General features: G+C 29.5%; 1 protein-coding gene across 2 annotated transcripts; it reads right to left on the bottom strand.

The window, feature by feature from the left end:
* Positions 1 to 12,450: 12,450 nt before the first annotated feature.
* LOC120091777 (putative CoA ligase CCL10) lies at positions 12,451 to 17,079 on the bottom strand. 2 transcript variants are annotated; one of them, XM_039049897.2, is made up of 6 exons: positions 15,931 to 17,079; positions 14,712 to 14,901; positions 13,954 to 14,099; positions 13,279 to 13,346; positions 13,057 to 13,159; positions 12,451 to 12,711 (listed from the first exon to the last, which is right to left on the bottom strand). In XM_039049897.2, the coding sequence occupies exons 1-6, from the start codon at positions 16,945 to 16,947 to the stop codon at positions 12,598 to 12,600; spliced, it is 1,638 nt and encodes a 545-aa protein (XP_038905825.1). In that variant the 5' UTR covers positions 16,948 to 17,079; the 3' UTR covers positions 12,451 to 12,597. The 2 variants fall into 2 exon arrangements, with proteins under 2 accessions (XP_038905825.1, XP_038905826.1); XM_039049898.2 differs by having other exon boundaries at positions 13,061 to 13,159; positions 15,931 to 17,047.
* Positions 17,080 to 17,686: the final 607 nt, after the last annotated feature.

Genomic DNA, 17,686 nt, shown 5'->3' with positions numbered 1-17,686 from the left:
AACTTTGGAATTAACATTTTCTTCAATGGTTAAAAAAGTACACATATTATAGTAGTTGCTTTACAACTTCTATTCAATTCTCTAACATTAATTCCAGATTTGAAAAGCCTCGTTTATTGAGAATAAAATAAAATAAAATAAAATGTCACCTTAGGTGTGAGGAAAATGAGATACATAATTAAAGAGAGAAGATACACGTTTTTTACCTTGTCCTACTTCATTTTAACTTCCTCGACTTTATATTATTGTTCCGTATCAAAAATGGAAAAATAATGAAAATTTTGGTATGTGATAAAAGACATTAATTTTCTTTTCAATTATTGTGCTTTGATGCATTTAGTTAGTATATATTAAGGGAGCGTTTGTGGCAAGAAGTTGATTATTATAGTATGTATCTGAGTTATAGTAAATAGTAAATTTTATAGTAAATGAAGATTTTGAAATAATGTTGAGTATAACTAATCGAAGACTAATATATATATATAGACCAACAAAAAAAAAATGGTTAAAAGATTAGGTGCAAAGTAAAAGGGGGTTTGGTGAGCAAACTTCCATAAGGAAGTTGGAAGGGCTTTTTGGGAAAAAAATATGTCAAAAGTTTTAGAATGAGAGAGAAAGTGTTAATAAAAAGAAGTCAAAAGGAGATATATGTGTGTGATTGAGAGGTTATAATTGCTAGGCTATCTGTTAAAAAAGAGAAAAAAAAAAAACAATAAAAAAGGGTATTTTTCACTTGAGTGCCCACTCAAATACTTCCATTGGCATGTGACAAACCCTAATCATACCCTTCAATTGTCTTTGCTTGGCTTAAGGGTGCCTTTAATTAAAAATCAGTACTTTATTATCATCTTTGATTGTTTATAATAACAATACCCTTTAATTAAATTAACCAACTGATCAAGATTAAACCTTAATTTGTTTATTTAGATATCCTTGCCCCAAAAGTTAGTGCCCATGCCCTAGAAATTTTCAACCCAATGAACCTACTACCTCTACCTCTCACAATTCTCTCTAAATTAATATGATTTTTTTAAAAAATGTCAGTTTTTTTTTCCCTTGAGCAGTGTAAAATGGTTGTGGAAGAGAGATAATTGTTGTACTTGTAGGGCAGTTTTGTAAGGCATGTGACAACAAAAGGGAACAAATAATTTTGTTATATATGTATATATAGATGGGGTTTTTGTGTGGACTCCATTGAAAAAGGGGATTGTATTGTGTATGTATGAAAAATGAAAGTTTTAGGTCCATAAAAAAATAGTAAATATCGAAATCTTAATTTCACAAAAATTTTGATAAATTATTGATTTTGATGAATATTTTTGAGAATTTATAAAAATAGAAAATCAAAAGTAAATTTAAATTAATAAATAATCATATCAAAATTTATTGATTTTGATGAATATTTTTGAGAATTTATAAAAATAGAAAATCAAAAGTAAATTTAAATTAATAAATAATCATTTTGTGATTTTTAGACAAATTTACATGTCTATTATTTATATTATATTTACATTAATGACATTTTGTTGGTTAATTTTTTATGTTTTGTAGATTTTTTTTATACTATAATAGAAATATCGATTCATCCCTCGTGTTGATTTCGAACACACGAAAATGTGAAAATATCAATGAAAGTTTAATGCTACGTTCTTGTCTTATTCATAAGAAAAGAAAAAGGTCAAAATTGAATCTTAGGGTTTATCTTAATTTCACCTCTTCCTTTCTTTGAGTTTGTTTGGTTTTTAGGGCGCTCTCTCATTGGCATGTGCATTACAGATTGGATCATATTTTAAGGAATCTAAACCATTAGTTAATTAAGTCTCGATTAAGGATACATAATCACATTATTCATAAAACAAAAAACAAACTTTTCTAAAATGTATTATTTTAAGTATTCTTCAAGTTATTTGCCTAACTAATTATAGTGTTACTGTCAAATGTTTGAATATTTGGGTGTGAATTAATAATAAGTTTGACACTACAAAGTCAAACACAAAAAAAAAAAAAAAAAAAAAAAATGGTAGAGTAATAGTGCATGTGGAGGATGTATAATTATACTTGATCAATACTTGATATCAATAGGTTATATGGATCTGAAATTTTTTTCTTGGAATTATATCTGAAGATTTTATCCTTATTTTTATTTTCTTTTCTGAATAAGAAAAAGTAGAATTGGAGCATTGGAGAAGGGACCTCCTCTGGGAAAAAGATATTAATAATAATATTATATTCTTTTTGAAAATGTCACATTCTATCAAATACAACTATCTATATACTTAATTAACCAAGTATGATCTTTTGCTAAAAATTTGAGTAGGACATGTGTTTATCGTGAGGACGAAACATAAAATGTTACTTGTTCTATAGGGTGGACCATTTTCAATAAAGTGAATGAACTTTAAATAATCAAGGAAGTTAAATTATTCGATAGGTCAGGACCGATATATTACTAGAATGTTTAGCTAGTAAAGAATTGTTCGAATAGGCCGTCAGAGAATGTTATTTAAGTTCTCTATCCTTTTTAATTGCACAATATTAATCCGTAGAACAATAATCAACCTGAATGAGATTATAAATATAAATATATAGCAATAAATATATATTTTATGGACTTAGTGACTCGAAGCTTTTACTACATTATGTGACGATGAACAAAAATCAAGAAGTTCAAACAACAAACATGTTAAAAATGAAAAAAAAAATAAAAAAAAATCTATATCCAATTCAATAACTAGTTTTTTTAGGTTGAAAAACACAACTTTGGGTTGTAATGATTTAATCTTATACTTTTAATTTTATCATAATTTAGTCCATGAACTTTAGTATATAACAATTTAGTTATTAGTCATTGTACTTTTAATATTGTAACAATTTAGTCCTCAATGTAACAAAATTTCTCTAAATTAGATGTCAAATTTTTAATACTTTATGATATAAACTTTGTATTTTGTAAAAATATTAATTATTCTCTAATTAATTCAACATTTTATTTATGCTTGAAATCTCATAAAATCTTACCATTAATTTCTACACTAAGGACTAAATGGTTATAAATTTTAAAGTTCAGGGACTAGATTGTTATATAGTAAAGTTGAGAGATTAAATTACTATAAAATTTAAAATATATTGACCAAATTATTACTCGTACGAAAGTTGAATTTTAACATTTTTTTAAATATAAAATTACTATGGTATAACTAATAGTAATGTGTGACATCAGAATGATGTGTGATTAAAAGTGATAAACTAAGGTATATATTTTAAAGGAGTTAATTATAAAAATATTATAAATGTTTTTTTTTTTGTATATAAATAATTAATATTGAAAATAATTCTCGTGCTTGGTGTCTGAAATATTGGATGTTTGGCTGTCCAATCACTGCCTGTTTTAAGACGGTAAAATCCAAAAACAAATTGAAATTAAGAAAGTAGTTTAATTAAAATTAAATTTAAAAAGACAAAAAAAAAAAAAAGCACTTTCACCGTCCTAAACCCTATTAAATTCCATGATAAGATTTATGAAAAAAAGGGTTTTTGGCCACTTTCACACATGATTTCCCCTATTCATTAACTTAGATTACACTCTTTCCTCCTAAATTACAGACAACCTTTATGATTATGAATCAAGGATTAGGGACAAAAACTTTAATTAATTAATTACTTGTTTTTTTTTAAAAAAAAAAATTAATTTAAATAATAATATCTTTAACTTTGGAGAATTTTAAAAAAAATTGTGGAATAATAACCGAGATCTTACCAGTTGAAAGTGGCAAATCTTATCACTGAACAAAGATTTAATTGACAATACCCAATTGAATGGACTAGGCTTAAAGAAAACATCATAACAGGTGGTGGAAATTAAATGAGAAAATAGAGAAAAAAAAAGTGGGGAAATTAAAATTAAGAAAATATTGAAATTCTTTCTTGTCATGAATAGAAACCCTAATTGTGAAATTGTGGTTTGGAAGTGATGCATTTATCTTGTCACAATCTGATGGCTAGTTTCTTTAAATTTATTTTGAACATTTTGTTGATAAGAATTGTGAGATTAAGATTATCATAAACTATTTAGAGACAAGTGTATTATTTGGACTGTTTTTAAATAAAGAAAAATAAATCAAATTATTTATAAATACAGTACAATATTATTATTTATCAATGACACATATTACGATAGACATCTATCACAATCTGATAATGTCTATCGCTGTCAATCTATACAGTAATATTTTATTATTTTGAAAATATTTTCAACCGTTATATCATTTAAAACCTTATCCTTATTATTATCATTTATTTATGTATTGATTGAGGAGCCATATTTGATATTTAGACTATTATGAGAAATAGACCACGGAAATGAGAAAAAGCAAGAACCATGTTCTTACAAAACAGTTTTAGAGAAGAACTTTTGAACAACTCATAGATGAGGGTTTTTTTTTTTTTTTTTTTTTTGTCCTTTAGTTCTGTTTGTAGTTCAATCCCTTTGGTCTCTTTACCGTGTAATTTGGATTGAAGTTGAAGAAAGGTTAAACTATAAGTTTTGGTTTTTTGTTCTATAGGCATTTAGGTTTTTAATTTTTTAGTTTTTGAAAATTAAATTTATAAACAATATTTTCATTTTGAGAACTTTTTTGTTTTTGTTATCTATTTTTTTTTTTATATCAATGTTTTATAAAATTAAGACATGTTTTGAAAATTAAAAAAATATTCGTCTTTGATAGTGATTTTATTTTTTTGTTATTTTGCTTTTGCAATTTATATGCTTGTTTACTACTATTTGAAGGTATGGTTTCCACACTTCTTAGAAAACAATTAAATTATTTGTCAAATTCTATAAACAAAGAAAAAAATTGAAACTAAAAAAATTTAGACTCGATTGGTAATAATTTGGTTTTTTTATTTTTAGTTTTTGAAAATTAAGCCTACAAACGCCTTTTCCGCATCAAGATTTCTTGTTTTGTTATCTATTTTCTATCAACTGTCTAAAAATTAAGTCAAGATTTGAAAACTAAAAATAGCAACTTTAAAAAACTTACTTTTTGTTTTTAGAATTTGGTTAAGAGTTCCACTTTTATGTGCTTAGAAAATAATGTAAACCATTGTAAGGAACGGAGAAATAGACTTTATTTTAAAAAACATAAAAACCGAAAGGTTACCAAATAGGACATTGATGTTTAAAATTTTATTTTATTTTTGAATTTAACTAAGAATTGGAATTCAAATGTGTTTTATTTGAAAAATGTGGAAGTCATGTACTACACAAATTTGAGGAAATTACACATCGAAATTCAATTACGGAGCCTTGGTTATTGAAGGTTTTATAGCCATTTGGCCTCTAAAGTTTAAAAAGTGTCCGGATAATTCAATCTACAAATAATGTTTTAATTTTGTGTTGAAAGGTTGTTGAACTATAAAACCTGTTTAATAGGTCCCACAATTTTCAATGTTGTGTTCAATAGATTCAGAATTCAATTTTGTATCTAATAAATTATTAACCTATTTGATATATTATCTAAAAACTTAAAAACTATTAGGTATCAAATTGAAAATATATAGATCTATTAGATATAAAATTAAAATTTATATTTTATCGATTGATTGTTAGAAATTTCAAATATGTCTATGACTAGTAATAGACAGAAAATCGAAAGTTCAAGAAGCTATCATTTAGACATCAAATTAATTAATCTTGAAGTTGGGGGTTCAAATTTTCATGCCCACATTTGTTTTATTAAAATAAACCTAAAGGCTTAATAAGTCTAAGGCTAAATTAAAAAAAAAAAAAAACCCATTGAATTTTGTACTTTATGTAACAAATACTCCTAAACTTTCAAAAGTTTCAAAAATACTTTGAACTTTTAAAAAGAGTTCAAAAAATGTCCTTAACATTAGATTTCGATGGAAACAATTAAAGTTTAGTTTTAAAAAGTATCTTCGAACTTCCAAATGTTTCAAAAATATCCTTAACTTACAAAAATGTTAAAAAAAATACCTTTGACGTTGGTATATGAATAAAAATAATTCATACCTCGTTGCAAAAATTACTTTCAAATTTTAAAAAAATAAAATAAAATGCTCCTCCCGTAAATATGACGATTAATTTATTTGAAGTTTTCCTAAATTCAAAATAAATAAATAATATAAATTATATAGATTCCTCATTTTTCTCCATATAGATGCTTTTATTTTTCTCTTAATTTTTCATTTCTTAGGCTTACACTAATTTTCTCAACAACCAAAATTTTACATTAAAACATAAAATTCCATAAAATCTCACAAAATTTCAAAATCAAAATATTCTCTTAAAACATTTCTAAACTATAAATAGTCAAACAAAAATGTATTTGACTATTAACACACTCAACTATCAACATATAACTTTGTTAAAATATTTAAGTCCTAAATTTAGTTGGTGCTTCTTTTATTCTCATTCTTCTTATTATAGTTCATATATCTAAACTGATGTGTGTAATTTTATTTATATATTAATTTAGATAAACAAACGTCAAACAAATAATAATAATAATAACAACAATAAAAAAAGAAGAGTAACATATTGAAGAAGGGGTGAGAGAAAAAAAGATGAAAAATAGAGAAGTAACATAGTACTAACGGTTCTAATTTAGATAACACTAAAGGTATTTTCAATTGTTTTTTTAATAGTTTAAGGGTGTTTTTGAAATTTTCGAAAGTTTTTTTTGATCCGAAACCCTAATAGTTTACATCCAAAACTAAGTTAGGATATACTTGAATGCATTTGGAAGTTTAAGGGTAATTTTAAATTTTTGAAAGTTTAAGGATATTTTTAACAAAAGTACAAAGTTAAGGGACGTTTACAATGGTAATCACTTTATCATGCTTTATATATATTCATCTTAATCATCAAATGATGTTAATTTTTTTCAACCAATAACACTGACAGAAAATTCTAAAATTGTTTCATAACACCCCTTCGAATAATCTCCTGATTCTACTTAAGAAATGTGGTTGCATGCAGCATGCAACTTCCTTATTAGAATTGTTTAATCAGCAACAAGACAAGTGATTAGGTTAGCAATTACAAACTTTTATTTCTTCTTTTACCTTTTTGGAGTTACAAAAATTAAAACTTTGGGTATTTTTAAGAGTATGGAATATTCCATATATTTTAGACCATGCTTAGCTTGAATCTCAAAATAATACTAAATAAATTAGAGCTTTTTCTATGCTTTTTTTGCCACATTTCAATATAATACAAAGACCTATGAGATGGCATATGCCCCAAAGCATAACCACATTATTACCAACTCATTATGATCAATTTGTCAGCACTCAGAAACTTTTATTTTCTATTTTTTAAATAAAAATATAATATATTTTCAAATCCTAATTTATTTATTTTTTCACTCGATAATTTGCTGGGCTTGTCCTTTTCTTGTTAAAAAAAAAAAAAAAAAGCCCCTAAAATTTCATATAATTTTCTTCATAAAATCCTACCTAGCTAGCTGTTGTGGTGGAAATCCTACCATACAAGATTTTCATCTCATCAGTCTTTAAAAATATAAAAGTACTTTTTTTCTTTCCTTTGACAAAGAGAAATATCTCCACATAAAAATTGATAAGAGGGGAAAATTCAAAGTTCCTAATCTTAGTTGGTTTCCACAATCTTCTCTTTTTTTATACCTTTTTTTTTTTTTTTTAAATTTATTTACAAAAATTTAGTTAAGGAAAAGCAATATTAATAAGCATGTACAGTGTGTAAGCCACATGCATTAAGCATCTTAGTCTAGCTTTTCAAGTCTTTATTTATGGATCTAAGTGGATGTCATTTTAAGCTTACACTTTAGAAAGGCATATTTACATATATATATACCACTCACACCATTGTACTTATATTCTATTGATGTAGTTAGAACCCAAATAAATTACAAGGAATAATGCTCCCACCTTCCTCAAGAAATCAACATTATTTAGATTTGAATTTTGGATAACTTAGGTTTGAATTGGATATAAATATAAATAATATAAACTATATTTTACTTTGTTATAATTACTTTTTAAAATAAGTATCAAGTTAGTTTTCTGAATTAGTTTTGAGTAGGTTTTTTTTTTCCAAAAAGTCATGAGTTAAATAAATTTGTCGTTTGATAGATGAGCCAAAAGACACATCTTTTCAAAGGGGGGAAATAACCCTACAAATTGAAGTAGGAAATGAGTTAAAATTGGGAGCGAGGAAGGTTTTTGAGAAACAAAATAATGGGAAACATGACCATAAGATGATCCAAAGAGTTGTAGTGGAGATATGAATGGATTGTTTGTTCATAAGGGTATTATAGTGAGTTGATGGGAAAGTTGACCTTTCTAGTGGACAAATGACAAAAAGATTGTGTTGTAATGTGTTTGTGTGGGTTATTTTTAAAAATGATGGAAAATTATTTGTTCCTTAGTGGGAGTGGTTTTTGGGTTCCATGTGTTCATATGTTAGTGATCATAATATATATATCTTTGCCCAATTATCTTCCATGGCCTATAGTTCCCCTTTACCCTAATTTTTGTTATTTTTCACTATTTCCCCCTCTATTTTATCCCCACTTTTCATCTTTGTATTTTGATCTCTTTTGTTGGCAGTCCAATAATTAAGCACCACTTTATGAAAATTTGTGATACTAAACATTTCCTTTGATAAACTTCAAATTATTTGTTTTTATCAAAGAAAAAAAGTGATACTACCAACAAATTACAAGAAATAATAAGTTAATGTAATACTCAATAATTTATGCATAACCATAATATAAATAGCTTTGTTTTTTTGATGTTTCTATCAAACCCCACTTTTACAATCATACAAAGAATACACAAAAGCAAGGAATTCACGCAACCCTAGGTTTTTTTTTTTTAGTAGGATTGAAGAAACAAAGAGGCTCATCCCTTTGCCCTTTGCCCTTTCTTTTCAACTTTAAACAAAATTACCAAAGTTTGGTTTCTGGTTTTTTGGGTTGTTTTACAACAAACAAAAGTCCTTCAAAGGTCTTGTTTTTGTTTCTTTAATAATTTTCTTTCTTCACCAAATGCTTTTTTTAATTCTACTTTTGCTCGTCTTAGCTTTGTCATTTGAGAGCTCCAACCATTCTTTTTTATTTTAAAAGAAATTTAAAGTTTGTGAGGCTTAGACAATGTCAATCATATTTTATGTTTTTTAGATTCATTGAATACAAAAAATATATTCGTTTTTTTAAAAACTATTTTCAATTTTTTATTTCAAATGGTGCAACTTCTAAAAATTGACATTTTTTTTTTGTTTTTAACATAATTACATTTTGAATTTGAAATTTAAAGATGTAAAATTATATTAAATATATAACATATAAAAACGTTAACAAATATAATATTTCATGCTATAAACTCAATTCATCTTCGTTAAATTAAATCGTGTGTTATATAATATATCCTCTTTATCCGGTCAAAAGTTTGCTTCATTTCCCTTTTCATGTGCAAAATTCCAAATGGGCTACTCATTTTACCTTCTCTTTTCCACCCCATTTTATTGTTTGGGGTAAATTTGGTCTAGAAAGAGTGCAAGTACTTACTTTTAATTTTACAAGAGAAATTATTAATAACCCACGAGTAAAAATTAAATCTTTTTCAAATAGGAGTGTGTTATTTCATGGGGGAAAATGTCTAGAAAAAAGGAGAGATATTTTGTTTTAGTCCATATTCCAAGAATATAATTCAAAATGCTTTTGGAAATGTATAAAAAAACATATAAAATAGATTAGTATTAAACAAGCTGGTCTGGAAAAACCAGAATGATTCTCAAACAAACATTAAATGGACCAAAGAAAAAAGAAGAAAACAAATTAAGGTTAAAAATGTGAAATTGGAATTAAAGATATATGCTTGATGTAGGAAAAGAAAAAAGAGTTTCTTTCTTTCCATCATCAAAGGAAGGGTTTTGGCCCTTTCAAGATTTGGACTACTTAGCCATTATTTTGTCAGCAAAATAAACCACACCTCATGCAAAGAAAAAGGAAAAAGGAAAGAGTCTACATTAATTTATCCAAAATAGCTTTTTATGATGATTGACAGTACCTCACAAAAGAATCATCTAACATGTTATATCTTAAAGCTCTAAATTTGAGGTCCCAAAATATAAAAATGAAAAATATACTTTGTATATATTTCACCTGAAAAGATCATCAAAGTCTAGGGATAAAGGTTTAATTATATTTTATGAATATGATTAGAACTGTGAATTGAAGAGAGATTAATTAAAGGGACATTCATAGAAAGTTTTCAGTCAATATCTTTTGATGTTTGACCATTAAGCTTTGTGATAAGAATGAAGATGGTGATTTTTGATTGAGATTGATGGTTTGGTTCCTTAGTTTCACTTTTTCTTTAAGAAAAGAAAAAAAATGCATTGCCATTTCTTGCTGTAACTACCACCCACTTAGCAAACTTCATTACTTCAACCATTGTTTGATCATTTCTCCAAATAAATCATATCAAATTCAAAGCATTGAACATCACATAGTCAACATCAAGTGATAATACATGGCTAATATATATCCAATGATTTATTCATTCATTTTTGAGAGATTAAGGTTTGAGTATATTGTGACATTTTGAGAAAGGATTTTGAAGAATAATTAAATATATAATTTACGGTACAACCCATCTTATCTAGTGGTTCGGAAAATCAATTTATTGTGAAAGATGCTCATTCGGTTGGAGAAAAGTATGAAAGTGATCCGAATAATCTAAAGCAAAAGGTTTTTTTCCCCTAAAATCAATTCCAACATGTAGACTTCTTAGTATTGTAATTAGTTGAACTATATTTAAATTGACATATATGTTTCTGGTGACCATCGTCTTGCTTCAAATGAATTTCTGTGAGAAAAGTGAAAACTATACAGAGAGTCCAAAACTCAATAAAGCAAAGGTGCAATGGGCCAATTGGCATAACATAAGTCAAAATAAAGGGGAAGAAAATGGGCCCCAACAAAAATTTGCTACAAAGTTTTAATTAACAATTGTGGGCCCAACATTCATAAAATTTCAATATATATATATATAAAGCTGAAAAGATTAGACCAGTGGTAGCAGCAATAGTGATTATCAAATGGGCATAGAGAGAGAGAAAGAGAGAGTGCATGTGCAAAGTCTAAATAATTGAAGTTAACAGAGGATGATGGCTCATAGCATCTTGTGTCAAAATCTTCCAAACAGAGAGAAAGTGAAAGGAGAAGAAAGATTGTAACCAATACCAAATTTTAGAACTATGGGACCCTTTATTCTTAGCCACTTTGAAATCAAACTTCTCTTTACCTAACATTTTCAATCTCTTTACTTCATAATTCTTGAGGCCCAACAGTTTTAAATAAATGAACCAATCTCACCCAACAACAAAAATAACTTGGCTTTTGAAACTTGTTTGCACATGTAAGTTAATTGCCCAAGATTTCTTATGAATAGAGTATATAATCATTACTCATATGGCTAATAAATGGGTCAATTTTTTTAGCTGCCAAGATGTGGTATTAGCCCACAAATATGATGGCTTTTAGTTGGCCCAATATAGGAAAACCCTTCCTTAAAACATGGTAATCTATGCAAAGTGAAGTTTAGTAAATAGAAACCAAAGTGGTGCTACATCATCGAGTGACTCAAAAACTTCAGCTAATGGATGGAAGTAAATTTAATATGTACAAGACCCAATAAGTGAAATCAATATTAATTGGAAAAGAAATAACATTGCATGAGTTTAAACACAAGCCCTCTTGAACCACCCTCTTTGATACCATCTTAAATTATCGATTGATAAAAAAATTTAAGACAATAGTGAAGATAAATTTAATATATATTATCGAACAAGTTTGAAAACTAAAATTGGGAGATTCAGAAGAGGAGAGATTGGAAAATTAGATTTGAATTATGTTTGAAAAAAAGTCTTGTAATTTCTCTCTTATACATCTAAGAGTGTAAAATTATTTGTCACTATTGATCAGATCTAAGAATGAAAAGGGGAGAGATGAAATGGCAGAAGAAGAGCAGTTTTTTTTTTTTTTTGGTAAAAGTAAAGGAGGGAGTGACAGAAAAAGTGGTATGTAAAATAGGTTGAGTGGCATTGTAAATGAGTGGTGGTGTTTGTAAAAGCAGCAACATTCCCCCAAAGTTAATGCTCAGAATTGGGTATCATTTACTTCATCTCTTATGCATCTTCACCCACTTTCTTCACACCAATTATTTCTCTCCACACTCCATTTCAAGTCATACCTTTTTCTGTTTCCTTTTGCTTGGGTGGGCATTTCATTGGTTTTGAAATGATTCTCTTTGTGCCAAAATAAAGCTGTTGCATTGTTCATGTGTCCATCAAACGTCTAACGTGGTCGAAATCTTGCCAAAAAGTCGACTTATGAGCAAAACTTTTCATAATGTGTAAAAAAAAATGAAACAGAAGGTTCATCATATTGGTAACAAACATGGTTTGATTAGCATAAGAATGAATGTTGAATTAATATTTCCAACAATCTCCAGTTTCCTTTTACTTGTAACTGTAAGTCAATATGTTTCCTAACTGTTTAACTTATCACCTTCCATTCAACATTTCGACGTTTACATCTTGGCACGGACTTGTGCTACGACCTCTCTTCTCAGAAGTTTTCCTGAAGCTGACTTCGGAACACTCCTTGTGAAGGTTACTCTTCTTAATCTTTTGAATGGTGCAACCTGCAAGGGAAAAGAGGGCGGTCATTTTCAAGCATTCCATCGTCAAGATGATAGTTGTTTTACAACTTCTTTTGCCTTTTTTGGGTTTATGAAGCACACAAAAGCATCTTAACACCCCTAAAAGGCAGCTCCCTTGGCAAAGGGACACACACAGTCTCTAATAACACCTACCTAGAGGTCACGTGTTCGAACTTCCAAGTGAGCTTAATAAGAAAATTGTGCTTTATGTAAAGATTATATGCAAGCAGTGACATCTTAATAAGGTGGTGCTTTCAAGAGTTAAAATAGATCCATATAAACAAAGTTTCTTTCATTGTTCTTGTCGGAGAGTTTGCAAAATATTACCTGCCTCGCGATAAATTTTTTAACATCTTCTTCCTTTATCGTGCTATCGGGTGAACAAACAACAAATGCGATAGGGACCTCACCGGCTTTATCATCAGGATATCTGCAGGTGGAAATTAATGTCGGATGTTGACAAGAAAGTAAGAAAATAAAATGGAAAAAGGCCAGTATGAAGGTCCACATAACCATGACACACTATAAATGCCACTATATTCTACTTACGGGATCACAATAGCATCTGTTATTTGAGGGTGAGAAAGTAGCAGGGCTTCAAGCTCTGCCGGTGCAACCTAATAGGCAGACAAGAAAGTTAAAAAAATTTGTTACCAATTACCATTCAACTATAAATGCAGCTAGAGTTTATACTTCCAAGAAGAGGAGGCAATGCACCTATAACGTTAAACATATTCGATGAAGCCAGGTGAACAATCAGTACATCTAAGGATCATATTTTTAAACTGAGAAGAACTTAGCATACAAGAGATTCTAGATCAATGTGAAACAAAGTAATCCTCGTTGCATCATCAGGTTGCATTAGCTTGAAGTCAGGTGTTATAGGGAGAAAAATAGCACAAGAAAAAAAAAATCTAATAACCGATCATAAACTATCATCAAAACGTAAAAATGAGTATGTATATGTTAATATTTGTAGTTACTGATCAGTAATTATGCAAAAAAGAAAACAAAAATCAACACATAGACAAGTTTCTGTGCCACCCATGATCTTAGTGACGGTAATTTTCTAGACACAACTCAGTAAGTAACGGAAGAACTGATTACACTCTGATGAAGCATTAACAAATTAATAAAATGCTTTGAGCTACTAAGAGACACTTAATGAAAGGAATAAAGAACTCCCAAATGGAAAGTTTGGTATTTGATTATGAAAAGCAGAACCTGAAAACCGTAACACTTGATGAGTTCTTTGATTCTGTCCACAACAAACAACTCTCCTTCTTCATTGAAATACCCTATATCTCCGGTATGTACCCATCCCTGATCATCTATGGTTTGGCTGGTGGCTTTCTGATTGTTGAAATATCCTGAAATGTTCATGGAAACATCTAACCAATCAGACTAGTAAATGAGAACAGAGAAAGGAAATATAAGCCCAAACTTGAATAATCTAACAACAAATTATCAAGAAATGAGATTGGCATCTTTAAAATCGGAAGCAAGTACATGAAAAGAACACAATAGAATAAATGTAAATGAATAAGCATGCAACATTAATAAGAAGCTTCAAATGAGGAGATTGGGTCAAGGTATAATAATTCTAGGTCGCTGTTTGATCATTGATGGACCCCCCCTTCAATTAGTAATTTAATATGGATGATTGTTATTCATCAGAACAAAAAGGATGTTGTTCTTGGAAGAAGGTTTGATGTCTCTATTTGGGCCATGGTGTACAACGATCTTTGTAATTATCCTTTAGGTCTTATCTTGCTTGATAGGCATCCATTTTTATTTTAGTTTGGATCCTTTTTTTATTGGCTGCCTTTTCGTATGCACCTGGATTCTTTAATTATTCCTCAATAAAGCTTGGTTCATTATGAAAGTATAGTGATTTTAATGTGTCTATGAACGTCGATCTTCTTTACTAGCAATTTCCAAAAATCCCAAAAGGGAGAGAGAGACGTCCAAGGAGGATCCACCTTTCATCATATTTGGTCCTCGCACGCAAATTTCCCCTGTTTCACCGGGTGGAAGACGTTTTTGTGTTTCTGTACTCAAAATTTCAGCTTCAACTCCTGAAACAAGGGATCCAGTTGCCCCAGACAGCGTAGATTCTATTCCCACATTCTCTACTGAAATAACTCCACAAGTTTCAGTCATACCATATCCCTGTAGAGAATAGATTGCAACTCAAATCAATACTATTTGAAAACAAACAAACAAAACAAAATATCACAGGGAAGCACTTGGAACAGAACAACACTGCTCCCCACCAAAGGAAATCCCATTTAAAATTTATGTTGTTCTATATTTCTTTTTACTATTTCTCACATTCAAGTTTTAAAAGAGCTGTCAAACTAAAGTGTATGCTAAGTTGGGCACATAAGTATTGGTTTTGCATGATATATGCATTGAACCCATCCTAGTGGAAGGCTTCTAAAGCAAACTTAAGTTGGGCACATATTTTTTCCCTGGCTGAGATTGACCGCTCATTAAGGACATTATTTTTATTGGCAAATCTGTTAATAGTGCCATTTTTTTTTTCATATCTTGGAAGGATAGAACAAATTTGCGCGTGCTTTAATAGCTTTGACATCCTTTCAAAGTTACTCTTTGATCTAAAAAGATGACTTTTTAGATAGTATTCACTCCGTCATTGGTGAGGAGGTGGTGAAGGTTTAGTTTGTCGGATTGTTTGTTGTCTTGTTGGTCTGTTTGCCTGAAAAAAAAAGTTCCATTTTTGTTTTCCTTCCAACACTCTTGAAAAAATACTTTTTCAGAGTTAGTGTTGAGAATGTAATGAAAGATGCTTTAAATAGAGTAAAAAGCACTATTTATCACCCTAAAATGTGCTACTTTCACCCACCCTATATTACAGTAGCTACATGCCAGTTTTGACCAGCATAGGAAAACTATTAACACTTGAGTGTAAATTAAAAGTGGCTCAACTTCTAATTAAGAAATATCAGCTATAAATAGCCAGGTGTCGACACAAGGAAGTTACAACAAATATAACAACCCATATAATAAAATAACTTCCCCTAACAAAAACAAAAGACAAAAGATATGGACAAACATATATATAAATACATTCTTCAGACGGATCATCTCAAGATAATATTAAACTTTCTGCACACAACAATCACCTTAAGATAACATGAAAGTGCAAAATGGAATAGGGAAGGCAGAGTTCAAAACCTGGATAATCCTGGCATGAGGTATAATCTTGGAGCATTCTTCCATCACATCCTTCCCAAGAGGCGCAGCCCCAGATAAAATCTGTCTCAACGAAGACAAGTCGTAGTTCTTCACTACACTTTGCTTCGCGAGAGCTATAATTACAGGCGGAACAACATAAAGATGAGTGATCCTGTACTTCATCACCAACCCCAAAGCCTTTTCCAGCTCAAACTTCGCCATTGAAACGACGGTGTTTCCTCTTTGAAGTTGCGCGTAAACAACTATAGAGAGACCAAATACATGAAACATTGGAAGAAAGCATAAAAACACGTTTCTAGGATCACCAAGAAGGTCCTGATCTTGGGTCACCATTAAAGAGGTAGCTATGAAGTTCCTATGAGTTAGAATCACTCCCTTACTAATCCCCGTCGTCCCAGATGAATACAAAAGAGCCGCGACATCGTTCTGACCCACTTCACTCACCGGCAAATTGGACACATCGCCGGCTTTTTTTATCAAATCGGAGTAACCCCAGATGTTGGGACGGGAAAATTTTGAAGAAATTTTAGAACCCAAAATAATAGAAGGCAAGTTGAGTTTACCGACTACGTCCCAGAGTTCGGGAATAGTGATTACGAGCTTGGGGTTGCAGTTAGCGACTTGCTTTGACAGTTCCGCGAAAGTATAAGCAGGATTACAAGTAGTGGTGATGGCTCCAATGGCGACAATGGCGAAGAAACAAACAGGGAAGTGAATGGAATTAGGCGCGAATATGAGAACCACATCGCCTTTTCGAATCCCGAGTTGGATGTACACATGGGCTAACTTGGAGACTTGGATTTTAAATTGACGGAAAGTTAGGGATTCGCCGGAGTCGGCGTCGGCAAGGGCGAGGGCGTTAGGGTAATTGGATGAGTTTCTAAAGAGGAATGAAGCAATGGAGATTGTGGGGTCGGTCGGAAAGTGGATTGGAGGACGACGGGAAGTGTAAATCTGTGATTGGGGATTGAATGATTTGTTCATCGTGATCGCCATTGCCAAAATGTGATTGAAGAAAGACGATGTTTTGGAATTTGGGGTTCGAAAGATTTGGCTTTATCCACACCAAACAAAACTGAAATTAGACTTTTTAAATGATGATGATGGGATCTTGATCCCAATAAATCATAAAATAATGTTTTAAAAAATTATCCGTTTAAATTGATAGGATTGATTAATAACCAAAATGGCCAGGTTAGAAAGGTTGATAATTTTTGCCAATGAGATCATAGTTCAACTGACATAATGTTTATAATATTGACATCAAAATTTAAGATTCGATTTTCCTCTACACTTTAATTACGATACCTTAAAAAAATTGAAAATATTTTTATAAGATGTCAGTGGGATATTTATAGGTTAATTGGATAAGAGGGAAAAATATTAGGAGAAAGGGGTTGTTTTTGTCTATTTCATTTTTCCCTTTTAAACTATTTTTTTTTAAGTATTGAGATTGTCAAATGTTATTTTTTTTGGTTGTAAAATATAATTTTATTTTTAGATTTTTACTTTAATTTCTATTTTATTGGTAAGTTTTAAAATGTTATATTTTTAATCAATTAATTTTGAGTAAGTTCTATTTCAATTTTGTATAAAGATTTTACAATGTTACAATTTTATTTTGAAATTTAAAATTTGTTTTAATTTGGCCTATAGGATTTAAGATTTGCATTTAACCTTGGCATATCATCATATATTCACTACTAAGTAATATAATTAAAATTTAAAAATGTTG

The sequence above is a fragment of the Benincasa hispida genome, chromosome 11 (genome assembly GCF_027475165.1).
Source record: "Benincasa hispida cultivar pf3 chromosome 11, pf3_genome.v1.1, whole genome shotgun sequence".
In the NCBI taxonomy this organism is placed as follows: Eukaryota; Viridiplantae; Streptophyta; class Magnoliopsida; order Cucurbitales; family Cucurbitaceae; genus Benincasa; species Benincasa hispida.
The sequence above is the reverse complement of the archived record's forward strand: the minus strand, read 5'-3'. Positions and strand labels throughout refer to the sequence as shown.